This window comes from Vanessa tameamea, chromosome 31 (genome assembly GCF_037043105.1).
Source record: "Vanessa tameamea isolate UH-Manoa-2023 chromosome 31, ilVanTame1 primary haplotype, whole genome shotgun sequence".
Lineage (NCBI taxonomy): Eukaryota > Metazoa > Arthropoda > Insecta > Lepidoptera > Nymphalidae > Vanessa > Vanessa tameamea.
The window spans coordinates 2739556-2756945 of record NC_087339.1 but is presented as its reverse complement, the minus strand read 5'-3'; the positions used below and the strand labels follow the sequence as shown (position 1 = coordinate 2756945).

At 34.8% G+C, this 17390-nt stretch overlaps 1 protein-coding gene across 1 annotated transcript; it reads left to right on the top strand.

Annotated features, from left to right (window-relative positions):
* Nucleotides 1-76: 76 nt before the first annotated feature.
* On the top strand, nt 77-13277 carry LOC113391371 (zinc finger protein 726-like). Its single transcript, XM_026627317.2, has 13 exons — nt 77-379; nt 905-1045; nt 1767-2022; nt 3214-3346; nt 4436-4564; nt 5069-5186; nt 6094-6306; nt 7771-7907; nt 8957-9067; nt 10120-10323; nt 11564-11675; nt 11783-11890; nt 13053-13277. The coding sequence occupies exons 1-13, from the start codon at nt 239-241 to the stop codon at nt 13230-13232; spliced, it is 1983 nt and encodes a 660-aa protein (XP_026483102.1). The 5' UTR covers nt 77-238; the 3' UTR covers nt 13233-13277.
* The last annotated feature ends 4113 nt before the right edge of the window (nt 13278-17390 follow it).

Below are 17390 nucleotides of genomic sequence, written 5' to 3'. Positions count from 1 at the left end.
TTCAAATCGATTAATTAGGTTTCATCTGACAGTTTTTTAAATGTTGCCAGCTTATAAAAAGTATTATGCATTTTTATTCTTGCATATCCGGGTAAGGCGGCCATTTTGTGGTGTCGTTGTGGCATTAAAATATTCCTCTCCCAATTTCGTCTATTTTACATGGGAGTATTACTTTTTGTTTTGATTGATAGATATTCAAGTTTGGTTGATTTGATGAAACTTTTTAAATTATTTTAAAATGGAGCAAGATGTTGACACTGGTTATAGAACTTTTTGCTGTACCTGCTTAAGTTCTGATAGAAATGTTATTTCCATAAATGGACTTACGCAAATCTATCAAGTTTTCAGATTAATAATGTATGATTACGCGGGTGACCGGGTAAGATTTAAAAGTTTTAACAAACCCTTTTTATATTTAGTGAACATATTACATAAACAATTACGTAAATATGTAATATATATCTTTATTGAAATAATTAAGTCTGTCAGTCAAAAGTTATAGTCCGTCTTTTCACAAAATACGAAATCAGAATAACTTGTTTACAAACCTTTGATTAGATCTAAAATAAGAGAAATCTTATTTTGAATTAGCCGATTTATTTAATTTTTCAGTAAAAACCTATTAAAATTACCAAACAAAACATATATTTTCGATTGTAAACACAACAAAAATTTGAAAATAATAAAACAATCTTATAGTAATTTTATTTATTAATTTATTATCTCTACTAACTTAAACATATATACTAATTTCACAAATATTTAAAAAAATAATCGTTAATTTGCGAAGAAAAAAATATGGTTATTTTTTTTAAAATTAATTTATAATTTAAAATGTTTATAAAGTAGCGTTAAAATAGTGGTTGCATAAATACACATAATTTATACTTATTTATAATTACAGTACGGTGATTCAATAATAGAATTGGACCAGCTTGTCTGTTGGGAGTGTCTCGCCATCATGAAGAAGATAGCACGGTTTAAAAGACAAGTTCACAATGCTCAAGAGCATTTACGAGTCCTGGCTATGAGCCACTCTCAAGAGGTATTTTTATATTATATTTAACTATCTTGCCGAGATGGCCAATTGAGCCTGGAAGGCCTTGTGGTTAGAAAGCATGCATCTTCGATTACGGGTTCAAACCCAGGCAACACCACTGAATTGTCATGTGCCTAATTTGTGTTTATAATTCATCTCATGCTCGGTGGTAGGGAAAACATTGTGAGGAAACCTTCATGTGTCTTATTTCAACGAAATTCTGCCACATGAGTATACACCAAGCGGCTTTGGAGCAGCATATTAGAATTACAGCATATTGCCTTAGCCCAGCACTGGGAAATTTACATTGCACTTTATACTTTATGCAAATTTCAATTAATATTACATACATCACAGATATATTGACGATCTCAATATAGGACATATTACTTATAAATTGTTCCTTGTTTCAATAGCTTAGATAGTTTAATATATCTCACAGTACCAATGTCCCTGGCCAGCGGTGACCACTTACCCCCTATAAGTAGCCCATTCCAATTCATCCAAAGATATTTTAGCAATGTTAAAAAGTTACTTTAAATTTTTACTGAATCCATATAGAATACAGTTTATTCAAGATATCGACCGATAATGTTTTGTCAATTTAATATCAATGTGGTTTGTTTGCTTTTTATCCTCCTGCAGTTGAAATACACTTGAGATGTCTCAGCGTAAGCTGTTACCTCTTTTGAAAAATAACAATAATATTTTTATCTTTTCATTTCAGACAATGGACCACACATACATGTCACAATCATTATCATCTCTCGAATGTCGTATAAAGACTGATTACGACAGAGTATTTGTCAATTATACGAATGACGTACAAGAAAATATAATAGATGATAAGGAAATACGTTCCGATTGGCCACAGCACTACATAGCGATCAGCACCGCACAAAATGTCAAGAATGAAAGTTATGACGTTGCGCAGGCTCTACGAGATCATATAACATTGGGTATAGACAATCAAGTTATGGGAGGTAAACAAAAATGTTTTGTAATCTTACATGAACAAATTACTGAACGGATTGTAATGAAACTTGTATCTTGGCAGTATGGCTTTGTACAAGCCCATCCGGGTAGGTACCACCCACTCATCAGATACTCTACCGCCAAACAGCAGTACTCAGTATTGCTGTGTTCCGGTTTGAAGGGTGAGTGAGCCAGTGTAACAGGCACAAGGGACGTAACATCTGAGTCCCATGGTTGGTGATGCATTGGTGATGTAAGGAATGGTTAATACTTATTACAATGCCATTGTCTATGGGCGGTGGTGGCCATTTACCATCAGGTGGCCCACCGATATCATAAAAAAAAAAACTCAATATAGCTCAGAATAATAGGTAGTCTATAAAATCATTGAGATTTGGTATTGATATTATAGCATGTTAACATATTGTTTGATGTATGCGGTCATTTTATCTTTATTGAATGCACTCAACTGAAATGTACCTTATAGAAATCATCTCTAAAGTAATAAAAAAAGGGTAAAATTTATATATAAGTGTAATTATTGATGCGTCTGTGAGTTTAAGTGCGATATTATACTCAGACGCATCACGAGGAGAAACTAGTATCTGTAAATAAATATATACATAGAAATAGAATATAGTTTAGTACTGGACATTCTCTAGTTGTCAACTGGTTTTTTTTTTCTGTTTGGTACAGGAAAGATTTAGTGTTTACATTTAAAAAAAAATTGTATTTTTTTTTATCAATACAAGTAAGTGTTTGCTCCTTTTCAATAATGACAAATACCCAGGGCGACCACCGGGGCCGGATCTACCATATGGCTTTTCGGGCTTCAGACCAGGGCCCAGTGGATTCAAGGGGCCCTCAGCTAAGTCAAGTCAAAGTCAAAAATAGACGATAAAGCAAAAGAATCTATAACTTTATTAAATTAAACAGTTCGTATGGTTTGCAGCGCTGCGAGTCCTGCAATTAATCAAACCCATTCTATTAATGTAATTCAAGTCTACGTTGAGATATGTGGGCCCCTAAGTAGTGTTAGCCCAGGGCTAAAGTTACGGTCAGGCCCTGGCGACCACAGATAATAGCTTATGAGGTTATAGATATCTATGATTTAGTTTCAAATCCCAGGTTGAGCTAAGTTAGAGCCTAGATTTATTTGTATATGTATGTAACTATAAAATAATGACATTTAATTTCAGTCCCAGAAATAGTATTAGAAAACCCTGTAACGGGTGTGATGTCTCATATAGTGGTCGGTACAGATGGTTTGGTCACGAGTGATACGTTCACGGCTCAAGCCGTTAAGGGTGAATTACCGGAGCTTATCATAGAGTAAGTATTCAAAAACTATTCTTAAAACATCAAGGTAGATTGGCAAGTAGACAATAAGATGGTAAACCACTTACCACGTAAACATCCCATAGACGTTTAAACCGCGCCAATACTGCTATGGTTTAAGGACTGCCAAGCGATGTAAAAAGTCGCAGGATCGATCCCTTGGACTAATCATTCCCAATCCTAACACAAGCTCTAAGCTTAAATGAGGGGTAAATAGGAACATTAATAATTCCTTAGAGCCTATTCCAATGGAAGTAGGAAAAAAGATAAACAAACATTAGATTGACGTATTTCATGCGATTCTATAATAACTCAGGTATATTTTGCACTACTAAGAGTTTATTATTAATATATATTTATTTATAATACAACACTATTGCACTTACCATTTATTTCCCCTTAAATTTGACTTCCAAAGTTCCCATAACAATTTCGCCGAAATTCAATATGTCATTCACGAATGCCACATATTATTTAGATTTCGACCAATAGCGTCACGTCAAATCAAGGTCAAAATTGTTTATTTAACGTAACTCCTCCTGCCAATGGAATCGACTATATACATTGATCTAATGAGTTAATTGGAATTGTGAAAAATACAGACATAGTAATCCGGAACTGTTTGTAGTGCATAATATTGACCGGAGCTATTAGCAAATCGTAAGGAATATATGTTTGTATATATATGTATATCTAAGGTTTGTTTATCTTTATCCTCCTGCCATTGAAATATACTAATGTTAAGGTACAGACTGATTATAATGTTCATAGTTGAGAACTGCTTCCGATATGTTCTATAAAGTTATATTAAATCTGATATACATTGTAGATAGATATATTATCTTTTCATTACACATATAATATATATTCCATTCACAAACAAATATACAAACATCATATTTTTATATATAATAATATCACTAATTCTAAAATGAGTTTGTTTATTTGTTACACTAACTACTCGAATGAGTATGATTAAAAACTATGCAATACTCATTGTCAGTACAGTAAAACACATACAGTACCCAAGACCCCCCCCTAAAAGTGTCACGATAGATAAAGTGCCTTATTATCAAATTCCAGCCCGACCACAACAGCGGACACAGTCATAATAAGTCAGAAACCGAAAACGTCTAAATTGAACGCACACAAGGATCTGAAGTCGGGTTACATAACCGAGTATATGTCGGAGGCAGACATGCTAGCTATAAGGTGAGATATATTAGATAAATTACTCGCTACCAGATAGCACATTTGAGGCCATTCATTTATTACGTAAGACGATTAAGGGGGGGGGGGGGGGTCGACAATTTCTTATGTTTTCTTACAAGGGGGTGGGAAGGAGATTCGATAGTTCTTACGTAAGATCAAAAAAATTTAAATTACTTGAATAAACGCGGGAAACCGCGCGATTGCTGAGGTTCTCTCGGATGCGTACCTTTAGAACCTTTGAAATTACAAATAAACACTTTTCAAAAAGTTTTTACTTTGAAACATAAACCAAACGTTTTCATCAAAAAACATTTTGTCCTTTAGATTCTTACGTAATAAATGTGAAACAGGGAAGGAGGGGGTCGGCCCGATCTTATTTTTTCTTATATTAGGGAGGGGGGGGGGGTCAAAAACTAGCTAAAATAGTCTTACGTAATAAATGAATGGTCCCTTTGGTAGTCTGCCTGCATATTATTTTAAATCGAATTAATCTTTTGATTTCAGAGAAGAATTAAAGCAGAAGGTTCAATACACAAGCACAGCATACAAGTGTGAACTCTGTATCATAGGATTTTACACGCAGCAACAGGTGGAGGATCATTTCATAGCAATGCACAGAGAGGTGAATTTTAATCTATGCTAGCTGTGCCCGCGATTTCGTGAGCGTTTGAATTTAGCAAAGAATCTATTGTTGTAGCCTAAGTTACTCCTTATTACATCGGCTATCTACCGGTGAAAGTCCCGTCAAAATCGGTCCAGCCGTTCCAGAGGTTAGCCGGAACGAACAGACAGACAGAAAGATAAAAATTGTTTGGCATATTAGCCACATGATGGTAATTGGTCACTATTGCCCATATTCATGGGAGCCAAACATTTACCATTCCTTACACCCTGTCCGCTTAGAAACTAAGATGTTATGTAGTTTGTTAATGGACACTGGCTCACTCGCCATTAATACCGGAACGCAACAATGGGCTATTTGACTGGTTTTTAAAATCTATTTTATATTATTTAGTAGAGGTTAAGGAAGCCAGTAAAGGCTGTTTTTTTTTTTAATTCTAGTACATATTTGCTGAAAAATATCAAATTAAAAATTATATATTTAAATAGCGCGCGAAAACGCTACTTTGACAATATGGCGCTGCAATGGGGTCGGCGACGTCACTTGCCTGTGTTGTAATCTGTGGCACATGTAATCCACATACAGTAGGCGAACGAGGTTAACAAGCAAGTGACGTCATCATAAGCCCGACCAATCGGCAGCGTTTTGTGTCACGTGACAAACGTTTAAAAAAATGCATTTTTATTTATGGATTTTTGAATGAATTAATTATTATTTTCAACTTTCGTTGATAAATAACCATTTTTAAACTCATAATATATACTGATTACAATAATTGACACTTTATTTTTCGCATTGTCAAATAGTCTATTCTAATTATTGCTGATTGGATTGAATATCAAGAGTAAGTGGTACCTACTCAGACGGTCTTCCGGGTATCCTCAACACACCTTTTTTTTTTTTACAGAAACCGGGGCACGCAACGTGCAAAGTGTGCTACGTGTACGTACAAGAATCTAAATTGGACGAACATACGCACAGCCACTATTTAAGATACGTGTGCAAGCTGTGCAACAAGACGGAGACTAGTGTTAAACTCATAACGCTACACGTCCGAGCGCACATGGTTAAACCGACGCCGAATGCTGTCATACAGATTGGTGACGACTTCGAAGGAAAGGTACGTTTAGTTTTTATCTTCTACTAGCTGTGCCCGCGGCTTCGTGCGCGTTGTTTGAATTTAAGTTATTTGGTTATTGTAGCGTGATTTTATTTTTAATCTATATATAATTCTAAAATAAAATAGCCCGAGTTACTCCTTATTAAATCCGCTATCTGCCAGTGAAAGTCCCGTCGAAATCGGTTCAGTTCCAGAGATTAGCCGGAACAAACAGACAGACAGACAGACAAAAATTGTAAAAAATGCTATTATGGTATATGTACCTTGTAAGACAAACAGACACTCCAATTTTATTATATGTATAGATGTATATAAAAGTTAAATACCACTCACTGATTACTCACGGAATCTCAGAAACCATAACACCTATAAACTTGAAATTCGGCTGGTCGGTTCTTTATAGGGTGTAGACATCCCGCTGGAAATGGACTTTACGCAACTCCACACCCAAAGGGGTAAAACGGGGGTTCAAATTTGTGTTTTATAAATTTCGCGCGGGTTTTATATATTTGTAAGATGAGTAGTTAACGACGGAATATTTAAATGAAAGGATTGTTGTATCATTATTCCTTCAATAGGCGAGATTAACTAATCTGGTCCTTCCCGAGCCGGATATTCGAACTCTTGATTTTTTAAATTATATCTCGAAGGTACTTTTATTACTAATATTCTGTTGGAAGGAACCACGACCCGTGATATCGGTATCGATGTTTTTTTTATGTCATATAGGTAGTCGGACTGATGAGTATTAATTAGTTCTAATATCACGAATACGTCACTTCCTGTAGTTGAAAATCACACTGGCGTAGTGTTTACGTAATGCTTGTATTGAGTGTGGTACGTACCTAAGGTTGCTTGCAAAGCACAAATGGATTCGTATATGGTCGTTTTAAATAGATTTTTAACCATGAAGTTTTTTTTTTTTATGATATCGGTAGGCAGACGAGCGAATGGGCCACCTGATGGTAAGTGGTCACCACCGCCGATAGACAATGGCTTTGTACGAAATATTAACCATTACTTGGGAGTGGGAACTCAGATGTTACGTCCCTTATGCCTGTTACACTGGCTCACTCACCCGTCAAACCGGAACACAACAGTACTGAGTACTGCTGTTTGGCGGTAGAATATCTGATGAGTGGATGATACCTACCCAGGCGGGCTTGCACAAAGCCCTACCACCAAGTATATCAACCAGTTTTAAAATCAACACTGCCACAACTTCAAACCGGAACACCACAATAACTCAGTATGAATACTAAGTCGTAGAATAACTTATTAGTGATTGGTACCATCAGTGAGTTGGAGACTTGTGACTTTAACGGCACAAGGCAACCCGAACACGGTCACCGTTAATTCCTTTCGCCATAACATTTAATTTAACATTTTAACTAGATTTTTGACCATCTATATTTCGATAAATGGAGATTTTTTTTTAAATTAAATCTTTTTTTATATTAATAGGTACGTAAGAAAAAGAAGGATCCCGAAAAGATAAAGGATGAAGGCAAAGCGCCCCCCACTCCGGGAGATCTCAGGAAGCTCCTGTCGAAGACCACCATCGTTGGTTACAAGTGCTTGGAGTGTGATATGTTTTTTAAGTGAGTTTGTTTCTTAAAACTAATCTTATATATTCATGTTTCTTGCCGGTTCTTCTCGGTAGAATCTACATTCCAAAACGGTGGTAGCTTTACTTTAAATATTTTGTTAAATGACGATTCAAAAGTGCTTGTGAAAACCTACTTGAAAAGAGTATATTTTGATTTGATTTATACATAGAAGATCGGTTAAGGTATCATTTTGAAGAGCTCCAGCCGTAGATGTGCAGAAAATTAAAGACAATTCTTGATTGCAATTTACTAAATTGCTACGATTTAACAAAAAAAATATTTTAGAGAGCGGAAAAAAGTTACTGGCCGGTTAGAGAGCGGAGCTACGGCTGTATATGAAAAAAAAATGAAAAACGTAAAAATGTATTTTTAGGAATCAGAAGCGGTTTTACTTAAAAAAAAATATATATTTCACAACAAAAAAAAAAACATACAAAAGATAGAAATTAAAATCACATTTTAAATAATAAACTTGATTAGTACTAAATATTACAAGATTTCAAAATTAACAATAAGCAAATCGTAATAAATGACAAAAAAATAACAAATCGGAATTTCAAAGTAAACAACACGTTCGTTCAGCACAACGACCCAAAACAAAAGTGAACCTGAGTAGACCACGCTGCCTGTTTTTATAGGGTATCGGCAGTTTTTTTTTTTTTTATTAATTAATGCAGTTGTCATCTAATAGTATACTATTTGCCATAAAAAAAATAATTTAAAAGAGATTTCATAATTTTGGCGCCAAATGTGGACGAGTGACTTGCTAAGAAAAGTAAAATAAAAATGGGACAGTCCAACTGCTGGACTAAGACCTCCTCTCCCTTAGAAGGAGGTTAGGTTAGGTTAGGTTAGGGAGGACTCACCCACCCAGTAAGCCACCCTTACTCCATGCTTCCTCACGACGTTTTACTTTAACGCCAAATGAAATGAGAATTAAAAATGGAAATTAATTATTCAGATCCCCCCTAACCACTGAGCTCAGTGCTAGTTGTAATTCATATAAATGTATATTTAATGAATAAAATTTTTGTTTACAGAAATTCCCGGGCTCGAAAGAACCACGTGGCTCGTTTCCACAGAGAGGGGTTGCAGTGTGACCATTGTAAGAAGCGATTCGTCAACAGAACGACCCTCACGACGCACTTGAGGCTAGTGTTATTTGATTGGTTTGATATTGACTGGCTCGTTGATCTCGCTAGTTATTATGCAGATCCCGAGATTCTGGGTTCAAACCTCAGGTCGGGCTGATATCAAAATGATTGGGTTTTTGTATTGGAACATTCTCATGCAAACTCTTTCCGGTTTTGTCAGATTTGTGGGATGAGATTATGAGTGAGGTGGTTCACTTGGTGATTGGGCTTTGTGCAAGCCCGGGTGGGTACCACCCACTCGTCAGATATTCTACCGCCAAACAGCGGTACTCAGTATTGTTGTGTTCAGGTTTGAAGGGTGAGTGGGCCAGTGTAACAGGCACAAGGGACGTAACATCTTAGTTCCCAAGGTCGGTGGCGCATTGGTGATGTAAGGAATGGTTAATATTGCTTACAGCGCCATTGTCTATGGGCGGTGGTGACCACTTACCATTAGGTGGCCCATTTGCTCGTCCGCCTACCGATATCATAAAAAAAAAAGTTACGTGCATCTGTGTTTGAGCACATTATAGTATGTGCTGCGTAGTGATCTGGTCTCGCTTGAGGTTAACCGTCGTGACTGAAATCGGTCAGGAAAACGTTGTGTAACATTAAAATTAAATTTTACTCGGTAGGACTTTGTCCAAGCCGCTCTGGGTCGAATTCTTAGTCAATGATATGCAATATAGAAGCTTTACGCTGGTTATTGATTGACAAAAATCCACCACCGGTTCGGAAATTAACCCCCTGACTTGAGAAGAACCGGCGAAAGGAACTCAACGGTTTTTTGTGACATATTTTACAATTATAGCTATAAAAAAATAACCTAAAGTCAATTATCAAATCTAAAATGTGTGATTAACCAAAAAGTCATTACTTTTGTAATATCCTAAATCACCCATTCTAAGCCAAACGGCAGCTCTTGTCGCTTACAATTATTGTATTTCGGTTTGAAGGGTGAGTTGGCCAGTTAGCCAGTGTATGAGTTAGTCAGGTGGCCCATTTGACAGTCTAATCCATCCATAGTGTAGTCCATGTTAAATTAAAAAAATATACGTTTCAATTTCCAGGTTACACGAGGGTCCGCTGCCCAGAGAGGAATGTCCGATCTGCCACAAGATGGTCCGGACGATACAGATCAAGTATCACATACAGAGGCATCAGAACACGAGCCGCTACGAATGCAAGGACTGCAGTAAAGTTTTCAGCCATCTAGCGACATACCAGGCTCACTTGAAGTACTCGAGGCCCCATGCGTCCGATCAGATATTTAAGTGAGTGTGTTTTTTTAATGTAATATTTAGGTAATATTATATAAATAAATAAATATTGGACAACATCACATACATTACTCTGATCCCAATGTACGACGTACGACGGTACCACAAACACCCTGACCCGAGACAACATAGAAAACTAATGTACTTTTCCTACATCGACTCGGCAGGGAATCGAACCCGGGACCTCGGAGTGGCGTACCCATGTAAACCGGTGTACACACTACTCAACCACGGAGGTCGTAATAGAACGGGCAAATGGGCGATTTGATGTTATATGGTCACCGCCGTCCATAGACATTGGGGCTTTAAGAAATATTAACCATTCCTAACATCACCAATGCGCCACCAACCTTGGGTACTAAGATGTTACGTCCCTTGTGCCTGTAGTTGCTGGCTCACTCACCCTTCAAACCGGAACACAACAATACTGAAAACTGTTGTTTGGCGGTAGAATATATGATGAGTGGGTGGTACCTACCCAGACGGGCTTGCACAAAGCCCTACCACCAAGTAGAATTATTAAAAGCGAAAAGTTTCCTCATTTTTGGTCAAGCAAATATTCTTTATTCAAGTAGACTCATGAATACACTTTTGAATCGTCATGTTACAGTTTTGAATTAAATTTGATGCTATTATCTAGAAATCTAGAAAGTAAATTCTACCGAGAAGAACCGGTTAGAAACTTTAGAAACTCAGTAGTTACTCGTTTCCACAGAAAATAAATATTTAATGTTCTTCCAAATTTGAGTGACTCAGCTCAATTGATTGTTTTAGCTTTATAGACCTGATAACTAATAACTCAGCTATACTGTGCACTACTAAGAGTTTATGATTAATATATATTTATTTATAATACAATATCATTGCACTTAACCACTTATTTCCACTTTAATTTTACTTCCAAAATTCCGATAGCAATTTCGTTGACGTTCAAAACGCAATTTTTTCGCAAATCCATAGTGAATATCATAAAATCAACCAAGCTCTCGACCAATGATATCGCGTCAATTTGCTGTCAAATGTTGTTTATTTGGCTTTTCCTGTTATGGTTGGAATAGAATATATGTATTCTAAACACTACAAACAGTTCTTGATTAATATATCTTTATAATATAATACTATGACTGATATTATCTTTTGAGACTAAATCAAAGTATTATTTATTCAAGTTGAATCGTCACGTTACGGTGTCAGTAGACTTATTTTGACTTTTTCTTAAAAATTTTTTACACAGATTTCCGTGTCCTATGTGCAATAAGGGCTACCCGACGAAACAGGCGATGCAAGATCACTTCAACTATCAACATCTGGGCAAAACGTCACACAAGTGTCCCGTATGTGATAAGGTGAGTGCCCTAAACGAGTTGTCGAACTGGAGTCGATTTCAATGGCAGGAGGAGTTGGATAGATAAATAAGTTTGACCTTGAATTAATGACGAAATTAACGTTACAGCCGATAGCGTCCCACAAGAACGTCGAAAGGCATATGATGAGGGTCCACGGCGAGAAGAAGGTGAAGCCGAGGAACCACGTCTGTCAGCAGTGTGGGAAGGGTTTCACTGTAAGTATTATAAATACACATATGCGTTAATGGCGGAATGGATTAAAAAAAAAAATATATATCCCGCTGAGTTTCTTTCGCCGGTTCTTCTCAGGTCCGAGGTGCTAAATTCCGAACCGGTGGTAGATTTTTGACAATCAATAAGCAAGTGTAAACACTTCTATATTGAATAAAGATTTTTGACTTTGACTTTGGATTACGGGCCGCCTAGCGACGTGAAGTAGGATCGATCCTGACCCCTTGGGCTATTGTCGTCCCCACTCCTAACGCAAGTGATAAGCTTAAAAGGAGGGGTAAATAGGAATATTAGTAATTCCTTAATTCGTTTAGGGCATTGCTACTATTCAATATTAAAAAAAAATCACTTATTTTTGTCCGTGCGCAAGGGAGGGTCAGGTATATTAATTATATTATTTTTTGGAACGGAGTTCTTTTACGCGGCTGAAAGTAGAGTGAACTGGCAGAAATTGTCACGTAAGGACAAAGCGTTATATGACCTTTTCCCGTGCAGCCCCGTTTTAAACACGAAGCGCCCGGGTGCAATCAGAGATTGACTCAAACTCAAATTACTTTATTAAATATAGAAGCATTACACTTACTTATTGATAGTCAATTCAAACACAACCACCGGTTCGGAAATGAAAACACCCTGACCTGAGAAGAATCGGCGAAAGAAACTCAGCGGGTGTTTTTTTTTGTCAAACTTATTAAATACATATATTGAATATGAATAGAAATAGCCAGGAGGCGATCGTTTCGTTCCTCTCCCCCCACCACCAAAAAAAAGACTGCAAAGGTCCACTAATTCGTTTTTAAAATCGACAAGTTTCAATTAGAATTATACAACAGACCCGACTCTAAAACTAACTAAAACCGGCTCAAAGTGGACCTGCTCACCCAACTCAGTAAATAAGCCACGATAACTTGGTGGTTGGGCTTTGTGCAAATAGACATACCACATACTAAACAGAAATACTCGGTATTGATGTGTTCCAGTTAAAATGATGAGTCAGTTCCCAAGTTTGGCTTTACGGTGCCAAAGTCTTTGTTTGGTGGTCACCACTTGCCATCAGATGGCCCATCTGCATGTCTGCCTAATTATGCTACAGAAAAAGATGTATTAACATTGTCGTGTTACTAATATTTATGAACGATTTTACAGGACAGAAAAGCTCTGACGCAACACGAGGTCATCCACTCCGGCGACCGTCCCCTTTCCTGCGACATTTGCCAACAGACCTTCAAGCAGAAAGCCTCTCTATATACGCACAGGAAACGCGTGCACAAAGTGTTCCCAGCTAAACGAGTCGTCGAGTTTATGGACAATAAAGGCGACGTGTAGACAATTTTATATATTTTTTTTGTAATAAAATTGTCTTTGGATGTGGGTGATGGATGATGGATGTTAAACACTTCATTTGTACAGAAAATAAACTGAAAATTAAATATACGGAGTGTATTCCAATGGCAGGAGGCGTAAAGATAAACAAACCTTAGATTTACGTATTCCATGCGATTTGCTAGTAGTTCTGCTGTATTGGACACTACAAACAGTTCTTGATAAATATATCTCTATTTATAATACAACACTAATACACTTAACTACTTAAATTCAATTTAATTTTACTTCCAAAGATCTGATAGCAACTTAGTCGTCATTGACGATTCCCCAACAAACAACAGATTATATAGATCTCGACCAATCACGTCGCGTCATTTCAAAGTCAAAGTTGTTTATCTAAATTTCTGACATTGGATTATATTTGGTTGGTTCTAGGTTGTTTGGTTTCAAAGGATCTATTAAAGGTGATAGTCGGTTATGAGTTAAATTTGAGTTAAACTACGTATAAGGCAAAGGGTGACCGTATAAAACTGTCTCATTGGTTCCGTTTAAAGAACTGTTCGTATTACGCTCAAAATGTTTGAACGTTATATTTATTGAAATTAGTTTTATTTCAAATAGCGTTAGAGTGTCTATATCAGTTAAAATTATGCTCTAAAGTAGTGTTGCATATCGATAGTCCACTATCGATAGACTATCGATAGTTAAGGTGTTAGAGATAGTATCGATAGTCTACCGATAGTGTTGTCACGTGTCAATACTATATAGTATCGATAGCTCCCCATGAGCAAAACTATCGACAGTATTGCAAAAACCATTACTTTTAACCTAAACTATCGATAATATCAATAGTATTGCTCACGGAGAGCTATAGATACTATCAATAGGCTCGATAGTATTGATCAAAACGATACCATCGATGTCCTGAATAGTTTTCAAGGGAAACTATTGATAGTCAATCTACCGATAGTTCTACGCCGCTCTAAAGTCTACCGTTTCCGATGTGTAATTAAAATGATATTGTAACTGGCAACATTTTATATGTAAAAATAATGTATAGAAATTCTAAATGTATTATAAAAATAATGTTAATATATTTTAAGTAATAAATAACTTTTTATACGTTTTGTTGTTTTTATTTTATTTGATGACAATTTATTAATTTTCCTTTTGGTAATTCGTCTGTTTTTCTGTAATTCTGAGTTTTTCGGATGCAAATATTCGTGTAATTCCAAATACGCGTATAGCTTAAGGTTTGAGCAGCCGATGGATTTGTCAAAACCAATATATTTTTAAATAAGTTATCAATTAAAATAGTTACGCTATTAAACATTCTAAACTTCGGCTATCCTCGGACGATACCGCAGTAAAGGAGTCATTATATATATACAAAATACATTCGAACCAGTATGCTGATTTTTATGTATATGCAGAAGGGCTTAGGAAAGCTTAAATTAGCGACCAAAATTTCTTCTGACATTAATTCATTTCTGAAATTTATTTAAGTAAATTTTATTTTTTGGGCTAATTTACACCGTCGTACTAGGAATACTATGAAAATGTATAATTTAATATGTCTGGATTATTGCTCTATATTGGACTATATATTTGTCTAAAGTTACCTCTTGGCAGTACGGTAGCCTTTTTTATTCTCGCTGGAAAGACGCGCTCACGCGTTTTCCTCACGTGGAGTGGGGGGTATGTGGGAATCGCCGGTGCCCAGAATGCCTGATGGGAATCACTCTCCCGCTCCGTTCCTTCAGGGGCAACAAACGATAGCTTAACCAAATTAAATTTTAAAACAAAGTTTCGAATCTAGATTATATTTCCATTCTTGAAATATAAATATTATTTTTACACGTTTTATTTTATTTTATTTTTTTCATAAAGAAAAATAATTAACGTATTTATTAACTTAAGAATTAAGTAATTATAAATATGAAAATTATACGCCTGTTCTGGCGTACTGTTAAATTATATAGTCACAGACAACTATTACTTTTATTTTCTAGGTAAGCATACTAAATATACACTCATCTCCTTTTCTAAAATTGTTTTACAGGTGAAAAAAAAAATAAAAGTTTTCAGTTTTTAAAGAATTTCAAAAGTATATTTTATTATAAAATATTATTGATTATTTAAATCAAGGCACCGTTTGGTTTCAATGTAATACAATAAACATTCGATACAATAGAATAATTACCGTACATGCACTTCTATAAATAAAATTTCTAATGAGAACTATTTTTTTTATATCATTTATATAAAATCAAAATTAAATTAAATATATCGTTAAAAAAAATAAACAATTTTAAGCATAAACTGTATCAGATATAACAAGGATGATTTTTTATTAATCCTCTTAATATTTAGAAGAGCAAAGTTTACTAAAAATATATTTGCCTTAACTAGACTTTCATAGATCTTATTTAAAATCATCATAAATGAAAAAGTAATTACATACAGACAATTTAATGGAATTTATAATATCAAAACAAGAAAATTAATGAAGGAAAATATTGTACCTTTAACGAATTAAAAAAAAAAAAAACCTTGAAAAGTGATCGATATTGTTCATATTAAAAACCTCAAAACTATAGCAATAATCTTTGTTATTATATTATAAATATGTACAAATTAAATTAAAATATGTTACAAAAATATATTATACTCCATACCAAAGAAAATTTTGGCGCGAAAAACGGTGATATTTGACATTTAAACTTTTTAGAAATTAATTCATACATTATTTTAACCATAAAAAAGTATATAAAGAAAAATAAAAATGCTTTCAGTATTTATAACTAAATTTAAATGCTTCTACAATTAATTTTATATATAATTATAAATAAAGCACCTATGAATAAAATAATATCGCATCTTGATATCAAGAATCAACATAACTTTTTTTTTTACTAACAAATTAATTAACAGATAACAAATGAAAAATATGAGCGGACTTACGGATTGTATAACGATGCAGTTTAAATATTAAAAACTGGTATACTCAAATTCAAATCGAAGTAGGAATAAAGATAAACAAACCTTAGATTTACGCATTTCATGCGATTCGCTAATAACTCAGCTATATTGTGCACTACTAAGAGTTTATGATTTATATATATTTATTTACAATACAACACTATTACACTTAACTACTTATATCCACTTTAATTTTACTAATGCAATTACGATAAGAATTTAATTGCCATTCAAAACGCCATTTTTACGCAAATCGATGGTGAATATCATAGATTAATCAAGCTCTCGACCAATGATATCGCGTCAATTTGCTGTCAAAAGTTGTTTATTTCACTTTTCTCCTCTTTTGATTGAAATAGAGTATACGTATATTAATAAAAAGCGTTTTAACATTAATATTATGCAATTGAAACTAACAGATAACCTATTCCCATAGATGGAGCAAATAAATAAACAACTTGTCCTTTAATTGACATGACATTGTCGAGTTCTAAAATTAAAAGTGACATTTTGAAATTGCATGTCAGCAAATCAACAATGAAACTTGGAAGTTAAATTAATATATTATAAATAAATATATATTAAGCAATAAACTGTTTATAGTGCAAAGTTATGTAGCCGATCGAAAGGTCTAGAAGATGTAAATCTAATAAAATCCACTTTAATTTTCCGTTAAAAATTTCGTTGACACTTAAAACGGTATTTTGCATATAGTAATATCAATTCCATACTTATCACTTACGAAATGAATTCCAACAAATATCACATACAGATATAGACCTATTCACTACGGAAGGCGCGCACACGTTAAATAAATGTTTCAATTAAATAATCTTAACAGATATCATTTACTTTTTTTATTTTCGCTGTCTTTAATTTTAGTCGTAGCACTAGGCGTGGGCGATATCAGAATTTTGAGACATCGGTTGTAAAACGGATGCTGACATCCGATTTCAGATGTCGTCCTGTCTTTTGTTTAACCTTACATTGAACAGTTTTTAACAAAGAGATGAAACGATTGTGATGTGGAAATCGATATAAAATTCGCTTCATCTCTTTCTCACAGACGGATTACCGTAAAGTTAAAGAGAGATAGGACGAATGTTTCATGCGTTGAATTTTATGGTACTTTTTAATGCATTGACGTACACGAACGATATATACAATTATTTTTTT